A 25,723-nucleotide genomic window follows, 5' to 3' on the forward strand; every position below is an offset into this window, starting at 1 on the left:
AATGAAGCGGCTGCCCGCTGGGTGGCGCCGATTTCCCGGGGAGGTCCTCTTCGGGCCCCCGGCGGAGGTGGGGGAGAGGCGGGCAGGAGCCGAGGCCAGGGAGCCCTCTGCGTCAGCTGCTGCTCATTGCGCCGCTCCAGTACCAGCCGGGACTCACCCACAGCTCCATGCTTGTGCCTGGCTCCACTCGTCCATCCTCAGAGAAGAGGTAGGTATGTGCCACCTGTCGGAGACTGGGGAGTAGGGGATGTGGAGGGCAGTTCCGTTTGAGGCTCAGAAAGTGAGGTGTCAGCGACAGCCTGGGCAGAATGGGCGCTAGAAATGTAGGGCAAATGCCAGCTGCGCTGAGGATCTCCAGCTGTGGGTGCCAGTTGTGTGAGGGGGCCTGCCAGCTGACAGTGCAGGGTGCGGGGAAGAGCCATCTGTGTGCTGATCAGTGTGTTCTAAGGCAACACTGCTTCGGCAGGTCCAGGGCTCTGAGCCCGGTGTGGGATGTGGCCTGGGAGTGACGCCTGGCCGCTGACAACCTGCTCTCCACGTGTGTGCGCAGCTCCTTTACACTCTCCTCTCAAAGCTCCTGGGGGGCTGTCTCTGGTCAGTTTGCCAGAGGGGTGAGGGGGAGGGTAGCAGTTAAGTAGAAGGGGAGATTTTCCACCAATCCCAAAGCAGAAAGAGGCATCTTTGAAATTCTCACCAATCTCAAACCAGAAGCAGCACGCTGTGCTCCAAGGCAAGTAACTTATACTTAACAGCCAAAGGAAGCCCTGGCCAACTCATTCTAGCTGTCCTCCAAGGAGTGACCATCCACCTCCTGACCTGGCTGCTTTTAGAATGGGGCTGAGTTGGAGCTTCTGCTGAGCCTCACCTCCCCAGGCATGGGCATGAGGAGGTCCCCCAAGTCCCACTCATAAAGTGGAGGAAAGGAGAGCTGGTTGGGTCGGGGTTGGAGCAGCCACCACTCCTTTGAAGCTCTAGATGATGCCAAACTGGAGTCGGAATGAGGACTGGAATGAGGGCCTGGGACGAGGGCGTCCTCTGAAGTGCATCATCAGGACCCGAGCTGAGTCAGTAGCCTCTGCCGAGACAGGGTGGAGGCACCATCCTGGGTACTCCCAGTCCTCAGGGAGCGCCATCGAGAAACAGGAGAAACAGACCGGGAGCAGACGAGAGCACCAAGGCCCAAGAGGTTAAGAATCCTGCTCCGTCCTCCCGTGACCCTGCCCAGCCAGCCCGGCTCCTTAGGCTTGGGATCCTGAGCTCTCCTACAGGTAGAGTGGAACCACCTGGGAGCAGCCAGGATTGCTCCTGGTAGCCTGGGGGAAGCGGCACTTGCTGTATTTTTCTAGACAAAGGAGGAAGGAGCCTAAGTGGGCCTGGCCATTCTCTGATGGGTGGACTGGACATCTGGGAATAGGGCAAGCCGCGTTTGCTCTTGCCAGTTATGGGATATGGACCAGCTCAGAAAACCGTGGCTCTATTCTCTGACATTCGAACAGAGCACACCCAAGGGGTGGCCTCGAGGCCCTTTTCTCTGTAGCAAGTTTCACCCAAGAGGTGCTACTACAAATACTACCACTAATTATAAGTGGAAGTATTCAATAGAGTGATAATTATCATTTATTGAACTCTTATTATGTGCCAGGAAAGTTACAAATATTATTTAATCCTTACTGCTTGAGGAATAGCATTGGCATTATTATTATTAATATTATTACTCCTGTTTTACAGACTAGATAAGGTTCAGAGAGCTTAGGTGATTTTCCCACTGTCTCAGAGCCAATAAAAGGGATAGACCCAGAATAAAAGCCCCGGCCTAGGAGTCCATTATAAAAGAGTTTGGACTAGAAACCCGAGAGGGGTCCCATCTGCCTCTCCCTATCTGTGTGCCCTTGAGCGAGCTGCTATCTGCCTCTAGGTCTCCTCCAGCTCCAAAGTAAAGGAGGGGGACAAGCACTAAGGCTTCTTCCTCTCCTGCAGTTCTGTGACTGACACCTCCTTCTCTATATTTTTGCCTCAATTCCACCCCTATCCCTCTACCATCTTTCCAGTTCTGTTTCCCCTTGAATCCTCCTCCTGTTCCACTTCAAGATGCCTTCGTTCAAACAGTCCTTGTAGGATCTCCTTGCGGGGTACTGGCCCACCACCAGGGAGGGTCTGCCACTGCCCCTTTAATTCTCCCCAGGCCTGGAATGCGAGAGAGTGGTGCTGGCCATCTCTGTGAGGTCAGATAAGATACTATATATATCGGAGTCGGTAACCTGAGCTCCGGATTACCCAGCCCCTGAGTCAGGCTCCAGCCTCTGGGCTGCCACTGTGCTCCCTGCCCTGCTGGGGAGGAGAAGACCCCAGATCCCGTCCAGTGTCCCCGGACACAGGTCAGTAGATGCCCTCTTTGGTATCTGAACTTTACAGGGTCATTGTCCAGAGGGCCCTGGACTGTCTGTTTTGGGGAGCATGTGAAAAGCTGCCCCACTGGTGGGTGCTGTGGACAAGGCCAAAAGCTCCAAGGCCCAGAGGAGAAAAGCAGAAGCCCTAGGGGAGATGGAGGGAGGGGCTCTCCTCTGGGGGGCTGGGGGGGACCAGAAGAGTGCCTGGAAGGGGGTGATTGGAGAAGAGAATGTAAGGATTCCAGTATTGCCTGGGGACCCATGTCTTTGCCTGTTCTTGGAAGTGTAGAGATGCCCACCCCATCCCAACCCCAAATCAAGAAGCACCATCGAGGCACTGCCCTAAGCCCACCACTTCCCCAGTCAGGATCTGGCTTTAGTCTCCAGCCTCTTTATCTTACCTCTTTGCCCCCTGCCAACCCGTGGGCAACTACCAGGATCTAGAGAGAATGAGATGGACCACCCCCTTTGTTGATCCCCTGCCAAGGTATATGCGGCATGATTAGGCACTAAACTGGTGGGTCACCAGGTGCCAGCCCCTGAGAGAGAGAGCCACCAGTGACCTGCTGAAGGGGAGAGGGCAGGCTGAGGCACCTGGAGGCCTGAGGAGTAAACAAAACCCTTGGACTATGGGAGCACAGATATGCCCCACCCCAACCCTCCACTCTGCCTGCATCCTCCACTTCTGCCAGGATACCCCTCGACCCAGGAGTTGACACTTGTGTCTAGACAGGGCCCCAGCAGCTAGGAGTGTGGGCTGGAAAGTGTAGAAGAAGGGAGACAGGGCCCCTCTCAGCCCACTTTACCCTTCAAGGTCAACCATCCCAGTGCCTCATTCCGATGTTGTTAGCAAGCAGCTTTGGGAAGCTCTGAGGTCACCACTGTGGAGGTTCCCAAGCACCTGGTCCGACTTGCTGGGACTCCCCTACTCACCCATCCCGGACACCTGGGTAGGAGGGAAGGGACTGAACCCCATCTAGGCGTACCTCTGAAACCCAGTCAGGGGCTTTCTATCCAGGCCATGGTGAGGCCACAAAAGCTGGCATGCCTTCACCCCAGAAAGCAGAATGGATCTGGCCAGAGAGGGGCCATGAAGGCTGCTGGGGTTTAGGGCATTACCCATCCGCTACCCTGGGGGCCGGGAGTGCCTGGGATTCCTGGGGAGTAAGTCCCTCCCCTTGCTGGGCAGGTTAGGGAGCCCTTCACGTGAGCAACAGGAAATGACAGTGGCTGACGTAAGGGGCCCAGCTACCCCAGTGGGATAGGGTTCATTTTAATCCCTGACTCACCTAGCCTGGGTACCTTGGGGAGTAGGCCGAGCTGCAGCAAGGGTAAGAGGCTGGGGGGAATGTCCATAAGCAGGCCTTGGGCCAAAGACCCTGGCTGGGGCCAGATGCTGGGGCCAGGGGACGCGCAGGAGCTTGGCACCACGAGTGAAATGGAGGCCTCCGGGACCATCTCACAGCTGATCAGCATCATACTGGGGCTCAGGTTGCGCCTGGCTTCGCTTTCATTCCCCTGCAGTGGAAACTCAAAGGGCAGCTCCTGCGGGAGTCTGTACCTGCCATGCTATTGCCTAAACAGGGGATGCCTGGATCTCCCCAGACCCTATGCCAGCTGAGGGAGAGGCCAGGGAGGTGTGAAGTGGGGGCCTGACTTCAGGGTAGCTATGAGCAGACAGAGCACAGGTGGAGATCCCTGTCCAGCTCTACCACCACTCCCAGTGTGACCTTGGGAAATCCACATCACTTCCCTGAACGCTAGTTTCCTTATCTGCAAAGAGGCATAATAATAGCACCTGTTGCTTAAGGCAATCGTGAGGATTAAGTGAATTAATACACTGGTGTCCCTGAAGTCTTAGTGCAGTTTAAGCTTTAATAACTTCAGAAATATGAATGCTGAATACTTCATTTGAATGTTTCATTATTTAAACGTCTTGTAAAAATTTTTTTAATTTTGAAGGAAAATATTTTGAATTTCAATTTAATGTAAAAAATTAAACCTTCAAATGACGTTTGTAAGTTCGAGGCTTTGATTCTTCCCAAAGAATCAAAGCTTCAAACTGACCCTCACTCTGTATGAAGCATCCTTAGAATTGCGCCAGGGGCACAGTGAGGCTGTCTGAGGGTAAGACTTTCAGCTGCTGAGAAATGAGAAGCACTCAGCACAATGCCAGGTCCAGAGGCACTCAGTACCTGCTGGCAGGGATGACGGCCACCTGGCTCACTAGTCCTTCTAGGAAAAGGAATGCAGCCACACCTCCCAAGAGGGGGAAACTGAGCAAAGGGAGAGGGAAGTCTGGCAGAGCGGGGCAGAGCCAAGGCCCTCAGTGAGATGGCACGAGGAGGAGGCTGGCAGGCAGACTGTCCGAGGTGGCGGGCACCTGGGGAGACGCTGCCTGGAACCACATGCCTGTACTTGCCAGCTCCCGGGTAAACAGTGAAAGGAGTTGGGCAGCAGGGGCCCCACGCTGGGCAGGGAGGGGGATGGGGGATCACAGCCAATCGGCTGGCCTCCCACTGCCCCATGAAAGGGCCATTCAGTTCAGGCCGTTCCTGTGGCAACAAGGAGACTCGCGGCCATGTGAGTGCCCGTCCTGTCCCTGTCTTGCGCAGCAAGGCTATAGCCAGGGCCCCGGCCTGCTCTCCCACCCAGGGTGCCTTCTGCAGCCTCCAGGGACAACTGTGCCAGGTAATGCAAGGGGTGCCAGCCCAAGCCTTCTGCTCACCTGAAAGGTGCTGGCACTTTCCTCAAGAGTGAAACTGGGGGGTGGGGGAGGGGAGAGGCATGTTCAAGGCCTGAATAGGGACCTTTTCCCAGACAGGGCAGCTTCCAGGGGGCTGTTAGTGATGGCAGGACCACCGTGGGGGGCAGGAGGGGGAGATCTGTCAGTCGCCTGCCAGATTGGAGCAGACAGGAGAGCCAGAATGAGGAGCCAGCCCTCCTGGGATTCTGGGGGCTGGAAGGTGTGACTGCACCTCCAGCCCCCAAACCTTCCCAGGACTACTTGTGGGCCATCCAAGGGCCGACTGTCCCTGTATGCTGTACCTTGTTTGGCCCCAGCACTTCTGCGTCAGCAGGGCCAGGAGAGGTCACAAGCTTGGGGCACTGCCCGCAGAATACCAATTCCCTGGGAACCTTCGTGTGGGGAAGAGGGGGGAGACCAGTGGGGAGGAGGCAGGAGCTCAGGCCCTGGAAGAGGGGCAGTCATATCTGATTGGCTGCTGGGTGTCCCAGAGCCCAGCTCCTGAGACCTGGAGTCTCTTTGACTTTGAATTATTGATGGAGCTCTCCAAAGTGAAATAGAGCAGGACTGGTCCCATGCCCCTGCCCCTGTGCCTCCTTCTGTCTCTCCCCCAGGTCTCCCTCAGCCTTCATTCTCTTCCTTCTCTGGCCCCCAGAAAGCTAAGCAAATGGGAGGAAAGTTTGTGGTTTCTCCCTAATCCTGCTGGAGGTCTTTCTCCAGTTCACTTTTACCTAGAAAGGGATGAATGATGTGCTGGAGGTGGGAGCACAGTGGGCAAGGAAGTACCCACGAAGGGTAAGAGGTCCCCGGGTGGGAAAGGCAGGCAGTAACTCCAGGCCAGGCCTTTGCAATGCCAGTCTGGACTGAAAATGGCTGGAGGTCTCTGGCAGTGTCTAGAAGTTCTGTTCTGGAAGTTGCCACCTGCCAATCTCCCACCCCTGCACCTATCCCACGCCATACATGGACTGAGTTTCTGGAGCTCTCTGCCAAGCCCTCAGCATTTGGGGCTTGGCATCAGCTTCTCTCTGCCCTAATGGGCTGGGCTGTGGGCTGAGGGTAGGCTATGGGCTGCCCGAGCCACTGACTGCTGAACAGCTAGATTCTGCCCACTGCCCGCTCATCCGCTTATCTCATGGGGGCTGCAGGCAGAAGCCTGGCGCCTGGGGCTGAGGTCAGAGGCCGGCCAGGCCAGGAGACAGCCAGCCCTGACATTATTATAGGCCTATGAAGGGAGGAGCCGGGCTGCCTGGCAGGGGCTGGGGGAGGAGATAATAACCCCCTTCACTGTTGGGAGCTTTCACATGGTATTCTCTCATTTGCTCCTCGCAACATCCCTGTGTGGTAGGAGTCATAATGATGATTATTATACTGATTTTACAGGTGAGGAAATTGGGGCTCAGAGAGGTTAAATGACTAGGGCAAAATCACCCAGCTTGTCAGCCCCAGGGCACGTCCAAACTGGCCCCTACCACGCTACTCTGAGAGTCCTGGATGGCTCTGCACCGCCCCCCACTACCCCAGGAGCCCCCCAGGAACCCCTGCTGACTCTCAAGGACAGGGACCTTATCCGACCTGCCCTTCTCTCTGAGCTCCACTGTATTTATCTACTTATTTTGAAGGAGGTACTAGGGATTGAACCCAGGACCTCGTGCATGCTAAGCACGCTCTCTACCACTGAGCTATATCCTCCCCCTCCAGCTTCATTGTAGATAAAGCCTGCAGACTTAGGGTGATGGAGAGTGGTCTCTAGGGGCCCCCATGGGAGCCTAAATTGGGGGAGAGGGGTGAATCCAGATACAGTGGAAGGAGCACTGGGCTGGAAATCTGAGAGACAGATTCTAATCCTGGCTCTGCTAGTGTGTGACCTCGGCCTAGTCAGTGGCACTTTTCCTCTTTGTACAACAGAGAAATTATGATGGATGATCCTTCATGGCCCTCAAAACTCCCCAATTCAGAGATTCTTTGTTCCTTCACCAGACCCATCCCAGCTGCCAGGACTGGGGGTGGGGACAGGGAGCGCTACCTTCAGTGCAGGATTTTAGCCTCTAGGGGGCCCCCTTTGCACAAGTCATTATCACCAAGAGCAGTTCAGGATGGGTGCTGGCAGGGGAACCCCTGGGAGGCCACAAGGCCCTAACTCCACTTATAGAACAGAAGGCTGAGATCACAAAGGAGGTTGGGCTCTACCACACGAGGATCCCCTACCGCAGCAGGTGACCCTGTCCAGGGAAGAACTCTGGGATTGGGTCTGGAAACCAAGGTCAAGCGCCCTCTCAGCTACTCACCCCCAGCGCCCTTTAGTCCTCTCATGAGCCTCCTTTTCCTCATCAGGGATCTGGCTAAACGATCCCCAGGTCATGCCAGCTCCAGACAGCGCAGGATTCCCAAAAGACTCCAGCTCATCCCATAGGTCAGAAAGGAGAGGATTAGCCTAGACTCTTGGAATGTCCGGTGCTTTCGATCCAGGAGGGGAGGGTGGCGGCATCCCGCCATCGCAGGAGGATCTGCAGAAGCTAAGGAAAGGGAGCAGATGGGATCTGGGCTGGAATGCTTGTTGCTTGAAGGGCTGCAGAGGTAGGGCAGTTCCTGCTTTCATGCCAGAGTCTTCAACAGGACCACTCGGGGTGGCCAGGACTTGCTGAGAGTGACAGCCCCCCATGGTTTCTTGGTTTCTTGTGCTTTCCCTGAGGTCTGAATGCACAGGTGCGTGCAGACCCGCGTGCATATGTGTGCACACACACGCAGAAGTGTGTCTTCCAGCGGTGGGCCAGTCTCTCGTGGAAGCAGACCACAGGGTACCTGGGCAAGATCTAACGTCTGGCCAGCTGGAGATGGAGAGCAGGTGCAGTGGGAGCCTGACCCCCAGCAGGGCTCTTTGACAACTGCTTTCTTTGTCTTTCAGCCCATGAGGCTCCCAGTCCCCACTGAGTGCCGCCCTGAAGGATGTCCCAGCTCTCCTCCACCCTGAAGCGCTACACAGAATCGGCCCGCTACACAGATGCCCCTTACTCCAAATCAGGCTATGGCACCTACACTCCCTCTTCCTACGGGGCCAACCTGGCTGCCTCCTTCCTGGAGAAGGAGAAGCTTGGTTTCAAGCCAGGCCCCCCAACCAGCTTCTTCACCCGTCCCCGTACTTACGGCCCCTCCTGCATCCTGGACTATGACCGAGGCCGCCCCTTGCTGAGACCCGACATCATCGGGGGTGGTAAGCGGGCGGAGAGCCAGGCTCGGATCGCCGAGCGGCCCTCAGGAAGTGGACTCAGCGGGGGCAGTGGTTTCCCTTATGGAATGACCACCAGCTCCCTCAGCTACCTGCCCGTGAATGCCCGCGATCAGGGGGTAACCCTGACCCAGAAGAAGTCGAACAGTCAATCCGACCTGGCCCAGGATTTCTCCAGCCTTCGGACCTCAGATAGCTACCGGATAGACCCCGGGAACCTGGGCCGCAGCCCCATGCTGGCCCGCACGCGCAAGGAGCTGTGTGCCCTGCAAGGGCTCTACCAGGCAGCCAGCCGCTCCGAGTACCTGGCCGATTACCTGGAGAACTATGGTCGCAAGGGCAGTGCACCCCAGGTGCCCAGCCAGGCCCCTCCCTCACGAGTCCCTGAAGTCCTCAGCCCCACCTACCGACCCAGTGGCCGTTATACTCTGTGGGAGAAGGGCAAGGGCCAGGCCCCTATGTCCAGCCGCTCCAGCTCCCCAGGGCGAGACACGATGGTGAGTTTGCCCCTGGGGGACCCAGGAATGGGCTGGGGAGGCAGTCACTGATGTAGAAGAGCCAGGTGGAGGAAAGGACTGCCAACTGGACCAATGATCGAAGACAGAGGTTTTCTTACCCACACCTCACAGTGGCTGCTCCTGAAGCCCAAGTGGGGACAAGCCAGGGAGGTCATCTCAGCACATCTGATGCCCTCGTGGCTCGGTGCCTTGCTCAGGGGTCTTCCCACTCTCCCTAGGAAACCTACTTCACGACCTGTGCACTCAACGATGGTCCAGCAGTGCTCTTGGAAGTGCCCAGCTACCCCCACCTACACTACGATTCTTACCCTCTACTTTCCCAGCCAACATGCTGGGGTCCCCTGCAGGCCCTGCCCCCTCCTGGACTGAATGCTGAGGCCCCCAGACCACCAGTGTGCCCTGTGGTAAGAGAGGCCTCCCTGCTCTGGTTGCATCTCTCCTGCTCAGGCTTTTACATCCCAGCCCAGAGGTATGGGTCAGCATCTGGACATAAGACATCAGGGGAAAAGGGGGACTCCTTTGGTTGACACTGGTTGGCTCAGGACCAAGGTGTCTGGACAGTAGTTTTTGCATGTCTTTTGAGAAAAATGGTGGAGAAATTTTTGTCTAGGGCTTTAGACAATCCAATATCTCTATACTCCAACCCTGCCGGGGCTGGAGTGAAGGAAGGGGATCTGCTGGAGACCAGGGGTATGGGCTGGCATGGCCCCACTTCCATCTAATCCCTAAACACCCCTCTCTTGGGGCACTGACTACCTTCTGCCTTGTCTTTATTGGTTTACCCATTAGGTGGTGAACCCTCAGAGGATGAGAAAGAAATCACATCTCTACATCCCTCACCATGTGCCTAGCTCAGTGCAGAACTCATCTGACCTGCTTATCATGTGGGTGGATGGATGGATGGATGGATGGATAGATAGATAGATAGATGGATGAGTGGGTGCCTGGGTGTGTGGATGGACAGACAAGCATATGGGCAGGATAATTGGGTGCTGTGTCTCCTTCATTACCTTATGTACATTTCCCCTACTCTTTGGACATGTGTCTTTTAGAAACAATAGCTGTGCTGTAGCAAGAAATGCTGCTTAGGGTGCTTGTCTGGAAAAATGGAACAGGAGCATAAGGCAGGGGCAGGGCTTTGAGTCATACACCTTGCAGCTTGTCATAACTAAAGGTCTTGAGAGGACAACTTTGATACCATAACTTAAGAGAGTCTGGGCCTTGCTGGGCCATCTGTGAAGCCATGGGAAATACCAAAGCTGGTGACTCCTAGAACATTCGGACCCTGAGAAGGCAGGGTTGGCTACGTTGGAGAGCTAGTGTAGACGAGGAGTGGGAGACAACAGGGCTGGCCTGGGAGAGAAAGATGTGCTCTCAGGGGGCACGTGCTTGGGTTGAAGCGTGATTCACTTGAACACGTCTGGTGTTGCCCGTCTCAGGGGCAGTCAGAACGCAGCTCTCAGTGAAGGGGCTTGGGTCTTAGAAGCCTCAGAGGGGCTCCCTCCCTTAGCTCAGAGGAATAGGGCTCTTTATGGTGGGGTCTGCAGACAGCCTACATCAGAATCACTTGCACAGCTTAACAATTCAGGGTCCTGGGCCCCACCCAGATCCCCCGAATCAAACTCTCTGGGAATGTGCCCTTTTCACAAGCCTCCCTGTAACCTTCACACACGCTGAGGTCTGAAAACCTCCCTTTACAGATAAAAGGGCAGACCCACCCTCAGCCCCAATCACAAAAGGGCAGGCCTCCTCCTCCTCTGGGAGTCAAGACTCCACTGGGACTCTGCCTCCTTCCCACACTGGCATACCCCAAACCTCCCTGGAGTCCGCTGCCCTCCAGCCCTTCCACAGCGGACACACGGCCCCACCCCCACCCCAGGGCTGGGGGGAGAGAAGTTTTGAGTTGGCCTCTGGGCAAACTTGGCCCCCTAACATCCTTCCGTCCCCTCCAGAAACAACTCACAAGGCACTTAAGGAACCAGTGGCCCTACAACTGAGCTATTGTTTCACTCTGAGCTCGTGCTCAAGAAGATACTGCCAAATGGGAAAGGCCCCTCCTGGGGTCAACAGTGTGAGACCTTGACTTTACCTCGCCCCCTCTCTCCTCACCATTCTCACCATCACTTCCTGGGGCTGACCGCATCTTGCTGCGGTGAGAACAACCCTATTCCTAGGGCCTGGACCACTTCTTTCTAAAACCAAGTCCAGTTTCCTTTCCCATCTTCATTTGGGGATCTCATGCATCCATTTCCAGTGCTCAGCTCACTAGCAGTGTAACTAACCTCTGAGAGGTTCCTGAACTTCTGAACCTGTCTCCTCTGTAAAATGAAAGCAGTCACAATTCCCACGTCATAGATGATTGTGAGGGATCAAAGATTGTGTGTGAAAGAGCCTGGCACATAGTAGGTGCTCGATGAATGTCCCTCCCAGGTGCTTTGGGAAGCAAGAGAGGTGTGAGCCATGGTCCGTGGCCTCAGTCCATTCACAATTAACTTGAGGAAATAAGTTCTACAAATAGTTGCAATAGGAGGCAGCCCGAGGTGTTTCTCTGTGTCATAGGTGGTGGGAAAGGGAGAAGTCACCTGAGGCCACGATGGGCTGCTATGACCGCTGGAAGGACAGTTTGCCTCTTTAACCTCGGACACCTCTCATCTGAGCTGTTTCCTCATCCATAAAAGGGAGTGGTCATGCCTGCCCTGCCCACCTCACAGGGATGTCATGAGGCTCAAAGCAAATATTGGATGTGGAGGAATCTGAAACCTGTAAAATGCTGCAGGAGAGCTTAAACTTAGCGGGGGGGGGGGGGGGGGAGATGATGGAAAAGGGGCATTTGGCATCTGAATGGAGTGGGGAGGGGACCACGGTGGGGAAGAACAAAGGTGAGAAAGCACATCCTGTTTCAGGGTCCAGTGTGATCTGACTCCCCTGGGCCCCCACCCCAGGGCAGCCCTGGCCCCAGGCTCTCAGGGTAGCTGACTTGAACTACAGTTGGCACTCACAAAGGAAGGTCAAAAGCAGACCCAACCGGGGAGTAGAACATTTCCAACCAGACTCATTCCCCTCATTAATACAATAGCCCACGTGAACTTGGAATATCACAGATGCAGCTGAGCAGGAGTTAAAGAACTGGTGGGGGGAGGGGAGGACACATGAATTCCGAAACCACCCCCCCCTCCGGCTTGCTTAAATACCAACAAAATGCCAGTCCACACACCAGTGCAGCTCAGCCTAGGACAGTGAGGGCTGCCCCAAGCTTCACCTTCTGTTTTAAGGCAGAGAGACTGGAGAAGAGCGGGGTGTGTTAGTTCAGGACTGGTAAGAAAAAAAAGAGAGAACTTCCACCACCCACAATGGGGACTCCAAGCCAGGCCCGGTGGGTTGGCCCTGCAGAGAGCCGAAGGCTCAAACACCCAAACCAGTCCTGTCCCCCCTCCGCCCCACCTCTCCTGTTCCCTCGGGCCTATGGAAGGACAGGCTGTTCCCACTGAGCCCGGCCAGGGCTGCGCTTTAACCCTACAATCCATCCTAATCCTCCTCCGCTCCACCCACTCCAGCTGCTCCCTCCCCGGCCCTGGCATTCTGCCCTCCGGCCTCAGCCCTGCCCTCCCCTTGCCTTGCCCTGCCCAGGCCACCCTGTCGCCTCCCCAGGAAGAGCTGGGGTTGGCCCAGGGCCCTCCAGAGCAGTCACCAGACCGGGCACCTGCTGCTCAGGTACAGAGCCAGAGACTGATGGCTCAGAGTCTGAGACTGAGGCTCAGAGCCTGGTGTAGCCTGTTACCCTCAACACAGCCTCCTCCACAGCCTTGCTCTCTGCTCTGGAACCTGTTGCTAGGAGCAGACAGTCGGGGAACCTAGATTACCAGGGTTCTTTTTGCCACTGGGTCTGCTGACTCAACCTTGGGTTCCAGCTGTTCAGTGACAAGGAGATTATATAAGCTGAGGTCATGTGCTTTTTCTCTTGGGTGGGACTTTGGACTTGACTGCTGCAAAGCAGTGGGGAACAGGGAGGAGTTTTACTCCCAAGAGAACTAGCTGAGGACAGCAGGGGCTGCCCTGGAGCTCCCGGGTGAGAAGTATGACCTTCCTCTCTCCGCTGCCTTCTCACTGTTTACTCAGCCACGCTGAACTGCATCCCTGCTGTCTTGTTTGTCCAGCTTGGCAGCCTGAGACCCTGGGGCTTGTCCTCACCCACTTGGCCACCCGGAGGAGGCTAAACTTCGTGAGGGCCTGAATCTGTGCTGACAGCATAGGACAGTCATGTGGAGACCTTAAGCCAGAGGGGTCCCACAGCCAGGACTGGTACTAGCTACTGAGAAAGAAAGAGCGGTCGGTTTGTGGTCTGTGGTTAGACTCAGCAAGACACCGATGTCTCCATCCCTTGAAGACTGGCTGTGGACTGTGACCTGGCTGGTGGCCTTGGTGCTACCTTAACCAGGCTCAATTTCTCAATCAGTGCCCAGTACCATGCTCCCTGCCTCCTCCTCCATCCCCACTCCAGGTTGTCTCTGGAATTAATGTGGTGCTGGGGTGGGGCTCAGCAAAGCAGAAGTTAATTCAAGCCTGGCCAAATATCCCCTGCCCCTGAGGAAGCCACTCCACTGACCATCAGCTGCAGAAATGAACACCATGTTCAGGGCTCAGAGCTGGACACGTGGCCCCCTGCACCCTCTCACCGCCATGGATATGTAAAACCGGCACCCCACACAAAGGTACAAGCAAGAGGGAAGTGTGTGGGCCTCTGGAATCCAGCTGGTTCGGGCCAGACTGCCCCCTAGGCTCAAAAGAGTACAGAGATTTTGGCCTCCTGAGGTCTGAGTGATGCAGAGAGGTGGAGCTGCCTATAGAACTTAGGTAGGACTGACTGGTCCTCCCCACGAAGGGCACTTAAACCCTAACAAGGATTCTGAGCCCCTGCCGGTTCAATCGGTGGATGAGGCCACCAGTCTGTCCCATTTGAGGTGGTAACAGCAGGTGTGCATGGAAGCAGGGCTGTTGGCCTGAAGGCATTTGCCTGGGCCTGAGCAGTTTTTCTAAACCAGGACCCAGCTGCCCACTAAGATCTGAGAAAGCAAGATCTCCATAGTCCAGCCTCAGGCACAGCTAACCGTGACTTTAACTTATTTAAATGCTCCATTCGTGCCAGGAAGGATTTGAGGTGAGAAAATTATTTACAGGGGAGGCAGGCCAAGCACAGGCTTTGAGAAATAGCAGTTTCGCTCCGGGTGCAGGAATGAGCCCTGCTCAGATTAGCTCAGCGTGTTTGAGGCCGAGTCATAGGGCCAAAGCCAGACTCAGATCCCGTAAGACTGTATGTGTTACCCGTCCCACTTCAAGAAATGGCACGGAGGGAGGAGAAGGAGTCTCACTGGGACTTGGCTAGTTAAGAACTGAACCAACAGTTCTTGGTTGGTTGTGTCCTGTAGCAGCCAGACCTGCCTGACAAGACTGGACCCTGTGTGAATTCTTTCCGCCCAGACTTCTCAAAGGGCTCCCACGCAGGGGCTTCCCCCATCTGGGCCTCCCTGCTCCCAGCAACGTCCCTAACCTTCTGCATTCCAGGAAAGAGGGAGAGAGCGTACTGGCAGGATGCCATGATGGCCTGGGGTAGCCAGCCTATATCAGGGGGAGACAGGCCAAATGCTCCAGTGCGTGAGCACCTGATGGACAGCGTTGTCTGCAGCACACTTATTCAACAGGCAGACCCAGACTCACCCTGCCCCCTCTCCCGAGGCCCAGTGGGACTTCCAGGATGCCCAGCAGAGCCTGGTCTGTCCCCCTTTAGTGATGGGCTCAACACCTTTATTAAGCACCCACTAAGAGAAGCCCCAACCCTGCCCTTGAGGAGGTATCAGTGTGATGGCACCATCAACACACAAGCTCAGATCATTTACAGAAGTCTTAGAGACACTTAGGAAACAAAGATAAACATATTAAGACAAATTAATACAGTGCAAACAACATTAATAAACAGTAATGGGGTATTTAGAGCTGGGTGGAGTTCATTAGAGAAAGCTTTGTGGAAAACATGTGTTTTGAGCAGAATTTACCAGCAGGTAATTAGCAGAGAACAGGAAGGGCCATCCAGAATCTCCTGGTAGTTGCTGCAAGCCTGGGTTTTGCTGTAGCACAGGTCTGGGTTCAAAGCCACACTGCCATTTACTAGCTCTGTGGTCCTGGCAAGTCTCTCTCTTGACCTCTCAGGGCTTAAAGTCCTTTGTCTAGAAAACAGAGGTAATAGTTACTGCATCATTGTGTTATTATGCAAGTTAACTGGGATAATATATATAACGCACTTAGAAGTACCTAGCATTTAGTAAGTACATAATCAGTTTTGCTTATTGAGAGAAGGCAAGTGGTGAAGCAGGTTGGTTGGCAGCAAGGATCAGAGAAGAGGGAGGGTAGTGACAATGGTGTGCTGCCTATGGATGACAGCCTCACAGACAGGGCTACCTGAGGCTTCCGTACTGGAGAGAAGAGTCGGCCGCTTGTGGTGTTTCAGGGCAGAAGAGTGATGTGATGAAATGCAGGCATTGCTGCAGACAGTGTAAGACTGGCTTGAAAGGGTGTGGTTAGAAAGAAGGCAGCGAGGACAAAAAGGCTGTTGCATTTTGTCCAAGGTCCAGGTTTGGTCACTGGGCGAGGACAGTGACCTAACATCCCGCCCTCACTTATTAGCCAGGAGAATGCCCTATAGCTCCTGCTGCTGTCCACTCCTCCCACCACCGCTCCTGGAACACACAGGGGCAACCGTCTGTACACCTCTCTCAATAGCACAAAATTGCTGTTCTGTGGGAGGCCTGGGGTACAGCCATACGTGTGTCCTGGGCACATTCCCCGTGTGGCTGTGGTCGTGTGTGCAGTGCGCGTGTACATGTGAGGATGAGCAGGCCAAGAGGAACAGAAGGAGGCCACAGATGAGTAACAGCACACACTGCTGCCTCTCAGTATTTTTAAATGCTAAAAATACTGGCTAAAAATAGCCATCAAGCTCCAAACAAGATACTTTCCCCAGGCAGATTCTGTGTGGGTACCCGATAGGTGAGGCGGGTGGAGCATCAGGAATAAAACACTGAGACCTCTGATCTTCAAGTATTGCTGCCCCTAGGTCAGAGCAGTGCACTCTCCCCCACACCAGCTGAGCACCTATTTCTCCACCATCGTGTTGCTTTATCCCCATCTCCCAAAAAGAAATCAAAATTTGAGATTCTGGAAGAGATGGAGTTGGGTAACTGGATAGAAGAGGCCAGAAAAGATTCTTTCCTGGGGCCAAAAGGGACAGTGACCTCTTCCACCTTATAAAAATATGGGCACTGCCTCTTGATAATGGGCCAAACCCTAGTTCCAACTGGAGGGAGGAGGGGAGGTCAGTCCCAAGGCCCTGGAAATCTATCTTCCTAACCTTGGCCCAGTGACCCTCATGGACTGTGTGGATGTTGGGCTTCAAGAAGGCCTGAACCTCCCCCCACCCCCCGCCAATGCTGTACAGGTTTGTGCGTGAGTGCATCTTTCCCTGAAAAACGAGTACAGAGCTTTCATCTGGTTCTCAAAATGATCTGCAAGGCCCCAAAAGTAATGAATCGCAGGCTGCCTTGGGGGAGGCTCACCCGGCTGACACTCGGCCTTGGAGACATGTCCTCTGCGGGCCTCAAAGTGTCTCCCGAGTCCCAGTCCCGAGGCGGGTCCGGGGCTCCGCGCTCCGGTCCTGCCTGCCGGGATCCTGCCCGCCGCGGGGGGCTGCGGGTCTCTGCGGCGGGTGGGCCCGGCCGGGGCCAGGGAACGGTGGGCAGGGGCCAGGGAGCGGACCCGCAGGAGATGAGGGGTGGGCGGGGGAGCAGCCTCGCCCGGGTCCGCGTGCCGGGGCCCGGGGGCGGGGCCGGGGCGGGGCTGGAGCCCTGGCCCCGCCCCGGCGCTGACGTCGTGGGGCCCGAGGCTCCCGCGGGGGCCGGCAGTCCGCCGGATCGCTAAGCCGGTGCCGGGGCGGTTGGCGGCGCGCGCCGGGGAGGTTGAGGCGGAGCGGCGCGCGGTCGACCCGCCGTAGCGGTTACCGCCGGGCGCCGCGGACGGTGTCCTGTGGCGGCCTCGCCGGCCTGGGCGTCCGGGCTGTGGGTCCGCGCGGTACTTCCCCGCGCCCCCTTGGCCAACGTTAGGCGAGGGGCCGAGCCCGCCGCCCGCCCCCCAGCATGCGCACCTCGTACACCGTGACCCTGCCCGAGGAGCCCCCCGCTGCCCCCTTTCCCGCCCTCAACAAGGAGCTGCGGCCGCGCTCCACTCTCTCCCCTTCCCTGCTGATCTCCACCTTCGTGGGGCTCCTGGTCAACAAAGCCAAGGTACGCGGGGCCCTTTTCCGGGACCCCCACGCTGAGGGCTGGGGTTCCGCCTCCTCCCCGGGACGCCCCAACCCATACCTCCGTCTGCCGCGCGCCCTCGGCCCGGGCGCGGATTCTTCCCAGCCCCCCCCACCCTCCTTTCCCAGGGTCTCCCGGCAAGGAGTGCCCCCTCCCCATGTGATCTCACGCTCACTCGCGGCCCCTGCCCCTTGTTGAGGTCCCAGCCCCGAGTCCCCCTCCCCTCTCCCTCTCCGCGACCCAGGCACCAGGTGGCTCTTGGGCTCTTAATTAATTCCTGGCACCTATCCGGACAGGTGCAGGAAGGCGTAACCTTGACTAGTTCTCGGGGTGTGAGGGAACGGGCAGCTCGCTGGACTCTGCTGGTGTGACTCCTCCAAGGCCAAAACCCAGCAAGAAAGGCTGATCAGAAGGGGGCTGCCTCCCCGTCACTGATCCCAAAAGGCCCTCTCCCCGAGGGTCGGTAACAGGGGTCCTTTGACCCCGTGAAGGGCAGAGGAATTGCAGACTGGAAAGAGGTCAACGTCCCTTCTCTTCCCAGCCCTCCCCAGTTCTGCTAAGTGGGCGCTGGAGCCTTCAAATGATGTAGCCACTCCAGAGTGATGCTGGGGCTAAAGGCTGGGCACTGTCCCCTGGGGGAAGGGAGAAGGGGCCAGAGCTTGGCAGATCTTATGTAACAGCACCAGCTCCCGTGTTGGCAGTGCGTGCACTGCCCCGTGCCAGGGCCACACCAGGCTCCTTGGCTGCAGCCAGGACTCATGGCTGACCCTCATGGCACAGGTGAAGTACGCCGGAATGCTCTTTCCTGGGCTGGGGTCTCGAGTGTGAAGGCACAAACCTCAATCAGCCTTTTTAATATGGCCTATATTCCCGGATGTTTCCAATGCCTTAACGTAGAGCGGGTGCTTCCTGAGTCCCCTGCACCTTCGCTGGAAGGTGAACGCTGTTTACTGGCTATGGAGGTGGCATCTACTTTCTAGACAGTGGTTGCTACTGAGTCACATTAGGTGTGCTGCTGGCTAATTTGAAGGATGTTCTTGACCCAAACTTTCTCAGCTCTTTGCACTTGAGTTCCAGCATCCTAGCTGGAGTCAGTTCCTCCTCTCCTGGTGAGAGGCTGGCTATACAGGGTCTCTCCCAACTTCTCCAGTTCTAGCTTCTCCCTGTCAGCCCTGAGGTAGGATTGTTTTCCCCGTAAGAAAGGTCACTTCTGGGACATTTTGTTCCTCTCTGGAATGGAAAGTGCTGACTTTCCCTGGAGCTCCTGATTTCCTATTCATGGCAGAAGACTATCTGGCAAGGCAGAGAAGAGTCCTGCTCTCCCCTCCACCCTAACCCCCTGACTCCTGTCACCCAGCCGCCTTCTACATAGGATGCTTACGAATTGCCAAGTGGTTTCAAGCTCAGGAGGTTTTAGACAGACACAACCCCCACCCCCAGAACGAAGAGGGTCCTAGCGATGCCTTGAAGGAGCCTCTCCAGCTCTCCTCCACCGGCCAGGCCACAAGTAAGATTAGATCCTTCAGGATAGTAACTGTTCATCACGATGCGTTCTTCTTGACCCTCTGTCTGCTGGGTCAGAGTGTCGACACCGCAGGAATGCTTCCCTAGAAAGATGCCTCCGGTCTCCCGCTGCCCTACCCCCACTAGTGCTGCGTGACTGCATCTCAGCCGAGGGTGGACAGTGACAGTCACCAGTGATGGAAGCACAGGGGGGTGAGAACTAATAAAGCGCTGCCAGAAAGAGGTGTCAGAGTGGGCGTTCAGCTGCGGGCGGGCTTTACTGCTTAGTTCCAGGCGGGCAGCACGGAGACGTCAGTGTTTCTGCTGGGCCCCAGGTTGCCCTGAAAGTGCTGGTAAGGTCTTTGTCCAGGGAATTGTCTTTGTTGTGGCCCCTGCCTGGAACATCAGGGTTTAGATTGTTGGAAAGGTAAGATTTAAATTTTGCTTTTGGGGCCCTACACTGCTCTGTTCTTCAGAGGCTACTTATACCCCACCTGCTGCCAATAGGCTTTTCTTTCCAGCTGCAGGTAGAAATCAGGTCTGTCTGCTGGTTTAGGTATTTCCTTGCCTGCCTGTTAGTGTTAGACCTAATAAGTGGCAAGGAGGGATCCTCTTACTTGTGGGATCAGCAGGGCAGTTCCTGAGAAAAGCCCTCCTTCAGCCTGCTTCTCCCCACCCCACCCCCCTTATGCTGACAACCTCATGGGCTTTGAGCTGCTGACAGCCTCAGATGCTGTCAGCACACGGCATGAGTAATTTTAGCTGAGTTATTTCAGGCTTCTGTTCTGATCAGGGTTGAGCTGGCCCCACGCATGCCCCAGCCAGTGTTGCTCCAGAGCTGCCTGCTCCCGGGTCCCCTCCCTGAAAGGGAGGATGGCAGGGTCCTCTGTGCATTGCTGCTTTAACCCTTTGAGCCTGAAGGTTTTCTGACTCCTTGGAGGTTGGGCCAGGATTAGCCAAGAGACCTGGAAAAACAACACTCAGCGTCCTTGACCCAGCACCTGCGCTCTCTCCAGCCCCCTTCCAGCCTCCACCAGAGGGACAAGGGCAGGAGTAGCGCCTGCAGCCAGGTGCTCACCTCTGCGTGGCCACAGTCTGCCATCAGAAGGATTCCCAGCCAGTGGCCAGTCAGGATGTTGAAACCTGAACCAGGTGGGGAGGATTCTCCCAGGCTTTAATCAGCCCTGAGGAGCTGAGCTCAGCTGAAAGGAATTCCACCTGTCCCTGGCAATTCAGAATGGCAGGCCGACAGAATTTTTCCCAGCTGAAGATCTGAACTCAGTTGATTTTCGTCATTGGGCTTTCCAAGACCTCCTTGAAGTGGTTATTAGTATAGCTGCTTTATAGCTCAGACATTAGCGGTACACGTGTAGGTCATTTAGAGTGTGCCTGGACTGGGGACCTGAAACTTATGTCAGGAATCAGATATGTGAACTCCCAGTCTCTGGCTCTAATCTCTAGTCTCCAACATGGCAGAGAATGAAGAGTAACGTAAAGATGGGAAGAAACACGTGGTCAATAAAGGAAAGCAAAGCCTTGAGGAATATTTTTGTTGTGTGTTGAAAATGACAGGCATTCTCACCCCTCTTTCTTACAATGTACATAGACTAAAGTTGGAGAGAGAGTAATGTGTGTGGCCTGATGCTAGCAGCTACAATCGGCCAGAAAGAACCTAGCGTGGGGCCGGCTTCTTCCTTCAGCCTCATATGCCACGTGTTCTTTGCTTGCAGAATTCTAAGAGCGCCCAGGGTCTGGCTGGTCTCCGAAACCTTGGGAACACGGTGAGTTCTTCCCAGCCCACTTCTTCCCTGAGACCACTCCCTTCCATCCCTACTGGGACCATCTAACCAGAGTCCCCTCCTGGCTTCAGCTGACTCCCTACCCTCCAGGCCAGTTGGTAGCTGCCCTTCCTGACTGGTGTTTTACAGAATTGCTGGGCTCTGCCTCATCCCCGCCCCCAGCAGGAAGGACTGCTAAAGGGGAGTTGCCCTTTTCGCTGGCAGCCTAGCTACTTTCCTGGATCCTTCTCAAGGACATCCATCACTTCCCCACCCACTTCCGTCTGGCTCCCCCACACCCTTTTGTACACCTGTTTAGTAAATAACCAGTTGCGTCACCTGTGCCAGCGGTGGGAATCTGCCTCACTTCACACCTTTCACTTACAGAAAGAGGAACTTGAGGCTGTGGGAGGATTCATTTCAGGGCCAGGTGAACCGGAGGGCCTGGGGTATTAAGGAAATAGACATGCCAGCCGGGGGTCTGTCTTCCCCTGCTGATGGGACGCTCTCTTGCAGTGCTTCATGAACTCCATCCTGCAGTGCCTGAGCAACACCCGGGAGCTGCGAGATTACTGCCTCCAGAGGCTGTACGTGCGGGAGCTGAGCCACAGCAGCAGCGCGCACACGGCCCTCATGGAAGGTGAGGGGCCCGTGCGCGCAGTGGTCTTGGTCCCCGCTGGACACTTCCCCGCTCTCCTGCTGCTGTCCTGGTGGGGCTGTGTTCTGTGTTCCTCTTCTGTTTCTTTTTCTTTGGCTTCTTTTTGTTGGGACTCTAGTTGCTGAATTTCTTAGAGAAAGGGGCTCACCTGTCTTCCATGCCCCCCTCTACCCTCTCCTTCCAAGAATTTGCAAAACTAATCCAGACCATATGGACCTCATCCCCCAATGATGTGGTGAGCCCCTCTGAGTTCAAGACCCAGATCCAGAGATACGCCCCACGCTTCGTCGGCTACAAGTAAGGGCCCGGGGGGACGGGTCCTCCCCAGGGTGGGTGGTGGCAGCAGCAGGTGCTAGGGACGAGGGGTGTTCTCACTCTCCTTTCCTCGGGTTCAGTCAGCAGGATGCCCAGGAGTTTCTTCGCTTCCTTCTGGACGGGCTCCACAATGAGGTGAACCGGGTCACAGCGAGGCCCAAGTCCAACCCCGAGAACCTGGACCATCTTCCGTGAGTAGGAGGAGAAGCATGCCAACTTCTTTGGGGGTAATAGTTTGGGGGAGGATTTTGGATACTAAGGATTTCAGTTGGTAGACCTTTAGACTTATCATGGTCTGAGCTCTGACCCAGTCGTCTTCCTCTCTCTGGGTCCCAGTGATGATGAGAAAGGGCGCCAGATGTGGAGGAAATATCTAGAACGGGAAGACAGTCGGATCGGGGGTAAGTGCAGGCACAGGGGCATGCCTGCCTCCCCTGTGAACTGCTTTGCCTGAGCAGAGCATGGGTTCTCCCAGGGACCCCTCCCAATGCCCAGTGCCCAACCAACCGAGGCAGGAGTGGTGGTGAGAAAGGAGACCCTGCAGTTAAGCATCGCATGTCCATCTCTCCCCCAGATCTCTTTGTGGGGCAGCTGAAGAGCTCCCTGACGTGTACTGATTGTGGTTACTGTTCTACTGTCTTTGATCCCTTCTGGGACCTCTCACTGCCCATTGCTAAGGTATGCACCCCTGTCACCCCACTTTTGAAACGCAGCTCTTATCTTCTCTGTGTTGTTGACTTCTGACCTTTACTTTTCTCTCCCAGCGAGGTTATCCCGAGGTGACTTTAATGGATTGCATGAGGCTCTTCACCAAAGAGGATGTGCTTGATGGCGATGAAAAGCCAGTAAGTCACCCTCCGTGAAAGCGAGAGCACATCTCCCAGAGCCCTCTCGGGGGCAGACCAGCCGCTGGAATTGCTGGATTCGGCCATCAGCCTTCCCCGCGAGTCCTTCTCAACTCTGTCGTATCTTTCAGACGTGCTGTCGCTGCCGAGCCAGAAAACGGTGTATAAAGAAGTTCTCCATCCAGAGGTTCCCAAAGATCTTGGTGCTCCGTATCCTTCAGATCCATCAGGGCAGGGACTCGAGAGACTGGTGACAAGGGGCCACTGTGAGGGCAGGCAAAGTAGGGAAGAAGGAAACTTGATGGGCTTTCATTCTCTTGTTTGCTCTTCTGCTTCCCAGGAAGTGCAGTCACCCTCAGGGGCTTGTCTCCTGTTCTTTGACCCTGTTCTCACCACCCTGCTTGTCCTTGACTCACATCAATACCAGATCTGAAGCGGTTCTCAGAATCCAGGATACGAACCAGCAAGCTCACAACATTTGTGAATTTTCCACTAAGAGACCTGGACTTGAGAGAATTTGCCTCAGAAAACACCAGTAAGTATTTTTCAGCTGGAAGGGCAGACACAGGGCACAAGTATCTGAGATGCAGATGGGAGGCCAAGAGGTGGAGGGAAGCTGCTCACAGGTGAGATGGGGAAGCTGGGAATAGGGGGCAGGCTGGGGACGGGGGACGCAAGGGATGCCTGGGGGCTTGAAACCTTGTGCTTCCTCCTCAGACCACGCTGTTTACAACCTGTACGCTGTGTCCAATCACTCCGGCACCACCCTGGGCGGCCATTACACAGCCTACTGCCGGAGTCCGGTGACAGGCGAATGGCACACCTTCAACGACTCCAGGTGAGACAGACCTCAGACGCCCGTACCTCCGTCTGTGCCTGGACAGAAGAGGTCAGGGCCAGAAGGCTGAGCGGCTGCCCATTTGAAGACTGTCCAGGAGACAACAGGAGAGGGTGGCCTCGGGTGTCCAGTAGAGAGATCAGAGACGGGCCCTCTCACTCCCCCAGCCGCTCGGCTGCATCGCGGTGGCCCTCGCCCGCCAGGCTGACCTGTCCCTGCTCTCTCCGCAGCGTCTCCCCCATGTCCCCCAGCCAAGTGCGCACCAGCGACGCCTATCTGCTCTTCTACGAGTTGGCCAGTCCGCCCTCCCGCATGTAGCAGCGAGGAGTACAGCCCGTCCTCCCTCCCCTGTGGTGGCCCCACATCCAAAGTTCTTTTAAAAAGACAAACAACAAAAACACCTGACACGTAAGAGGAAGATACAGTGAAGCTGCCGGGCAGGAGCTGCTGCAGCCTGGACGGGGTCTTGGGGGGAGCCCGGTGCTCCCAAGCCCGCCCGGCAGGGAAGACGGGACACTGCGGGCAGCCAGCACAGCGCCCCTCGGCTTCTCTTGTTTGCATTTGTAAGCTTGTGGTTTTTCTCCTGTGTGTGATAAACAACAACGGTCGGCGGGGAGAAGATGCTCGTCCAAGCCGCCGGCTCCAGCCCCCACGCTTCCCGAGAAGACAGCGCCCTCTGGAGCCTGCTGGGAGGATCGCTGCCTGGAAGTGCCGCCCGTCTTCCCCTGGACCCTGCTCACCCTCTATGGTCCAGGAGCAAGAGAAGCATCCATGAGCTGAGAGCCCTCTTAACGCTGCTAACTCCAGGGGCACACGTGAGGGACATCTTTGAAACAAGCTGTTTTTGGTTTTTAAAAGCCCAACTTTTTTTTTTAATTATCATAACTAAAGTTTTCAGACTGGAGATGCTCTCCTTCACACCTCTTAACAGCTGGGACATTGTGCTGGTCATTTTTCTTTTTTTTTTTTAATTCTTCAAATATGACTTATCTAGTGCTAGCCCCCAGTGGTGCTAGGTGGGAGTTGGCCAGGCCCCAAGCACAGCCACAGTAGGCCTGGGATCTGATAAGTTTTTTGGTTTTTTAATGTTTTGGATGGAATCTAGTTGCCTCCAAGAATTGTGCCTTATAGCATTTGGGGACCAGGGGGTAACTGCCCCTCCCTGAAATATCCCTCTGCCTCTGCCCTTTTCCCCAGTGCCATGTTCAGAGCCGCTGGCGGAGCTCGGGGTGGTACCCGCGGTCCCTGGCTTGCTTCGCATCACAGTGAGGTGAAGAGGAGAGTAGGTGAGAGGAGATGTCTTCAGGTAGTGTGTCAAGTTCTTCCCTCCCGCTTCCTCTAAGCCACCCCTGGTCTACTCCCCAGCTGTTGGAAGGATAGCACAAGCCCCTGACTCTAGAGCTGCTCTTACCTTTAATTTATTCCCCCATAACATGCTCTTTCTCCCCAACTGCCCTGCCCCAAGCCTCCTTCTCAGAGCCTCCTGACACAGGCCCTTTGGACCGAGTTTCTCAGGGATGCCCATGCCGCCCCCAGCTCCTCTTGGCATCAGTCTGCAGTCCAGCCTGGGAGCTGGAACCTGGGTGTTTTGGGACATCTTGCCTCAGTTCTAGGATTCTTTCCCACGGGCTTGATTTTGCCCTAAGTAGTTGGGCAAAAACTGTGCTGTCCCAGAGAAAAGCTGTTTAGCAACAGGGCGTGGAGCTCTCTGCACATCCACAGAGCTGGGCCGGGCTTGTGCCCCTCAGAGCCTAGAGCTTTCCAGTGCTCCCAGGAGGCATCAAAAAAAGACACCCTGAGTTTAACTGGCCTGACAGCCTTTTCCAGGGGAGACCTGTGAACCTGAGCCAAAGGGCTGGTGTGTACACTTGTTTACTGTGTAAGCAAGAGTAGAAGAATGTGTGATGTACAGTGGAATCTTGTACAGAATAAATAATAGCTTTGAGAAACAAATTGGTGAGCAGTGGAATCTTGATTTGGGAGGGGTTTGAACCCAGGAAGCACTCCTAGCCTGTCAGTGGCCAGGTATTTTACTGCTTTGACCAGATTGTAAATTCCAAGTTCTGGAAAAAGTTAACTACCCGCTTTTTGGTTTAAACTTCTCAGTTCTGTAAAAAAAAAAAAAAAAAAAGCTGAACTAGTACTCATTTTGAACATGACATTTCTCACCTGGATTCACCGGTTATTAACGTTTTCCACCTCTGTCTATGTATACTTTATTCTTTGGGGCAAAATATTTAGGGGTGAGGTTTCCAATCACCATCAGCATGTGTCTCCCACTTAATCACAACCCTGGCTTCACACCTAAGAAAATCAGCATCTCTAACAGATGTTCGTTTAAACGGTCTATCTGCTCTTTAACTGCTGGCCTGGGCACCCTTGTGGTTCCCTGTTGACCCGGGTACCTGTGCTGACCTACAACAGGCTAAGACAGGCCTCTCCAGCAGAGGCTTAATACAGCAAATCTGCTCTTAGAGCAGAGCGGCCGTGCCTGGGCGTGGAGTGATCAAGGCTTGGTCCTCGGTGAACGGAAGCTCTCAGCTTGCCCCACAAAGACCTGGAAACAG

General features: G+C 55.4%; 1 protein-coding gene and 1 long non-coding RNA gene across 11 annotated transcripts; one reads left to right on the plus strand and one right to left on the minus strand.

Annotated features, from left to right (window-relative positions):
• The first annotated feature begins 53 nt into the window (after positions 1-53).
• On the plus strand, positions 54-25,109 carry USP2 (ubiquitin specific peptidase 2). Of its 10 annotated transcripts, none has more exons than XM_032472578.1 (14): positions 54-208; positions 8,036-8,853; positions 9,093-9,278; positions 20,453-20,503; positions 21,017-21,140; positions 21,344-21,455; positions 21,554-21,664; positions 21,810-21,874; positions 22,048-22,151; positions 22,238-22,318; positions 22,450-22,568; positions 22,659-22,853; positions 23,036-23,156; positions 23,387-25,109. In XM_032472578.1, the coding sequence occupies exons 2-14, from the start codon at positions 8,077-8,079 to the stop codon at positions 23,534-23,536; spliced, it is 2,196 nt and encodes a 731-aa protein (XP_032328469.1). In that variant the 5' UTR covers positions 54-208; positions 8,036-8,076; the 3' UTR covers positions 23,537-25,109. The 10 variants fall into 10 exon arrangements, with proteins under 10 accessions (XP_032328469.1, XP_014406609.2, XP_032328472.1 ...); XM_032472581.1 differs by having other exon boundaries at positions 70-212; XM_032472580.1 differs by lacking the exon at positions 54-208 and adding an exon at positions 1,113-1,268.
• LOC116661182 lies at positions 14,856-16,721 on the minus strand. Its single transcript, XR_004316978.1, has 2 exons — positions 16,479-16,721; positions 14,856-15,092 (listed from the first exon to the last, which is right to left on the minus strand). It is a non-coding gene; the product is annotated as an uncharacterized LOC116661182 (long non-coding RNA).
• Positions 25,110-25,723: the final 614 nt, after the last annotated feature.

The sequence above is a fragment of the Camelus ferus genome, chromosome 33 (genome assembly GCF_009834535.1).
Source record: "Camelus ferus isolate YT-003-E chromosome 33, BCGSAC_Cfer_1.0, whole genome shotgun sequence".
In the NCBI taxonomy this organism is placed as follows: domain Eukaryota; kingdom Metazoa; phylum Chordata; class Mammalia; order Artiodactyla; family Camelidae; genus Camelus; species Camelus ferus.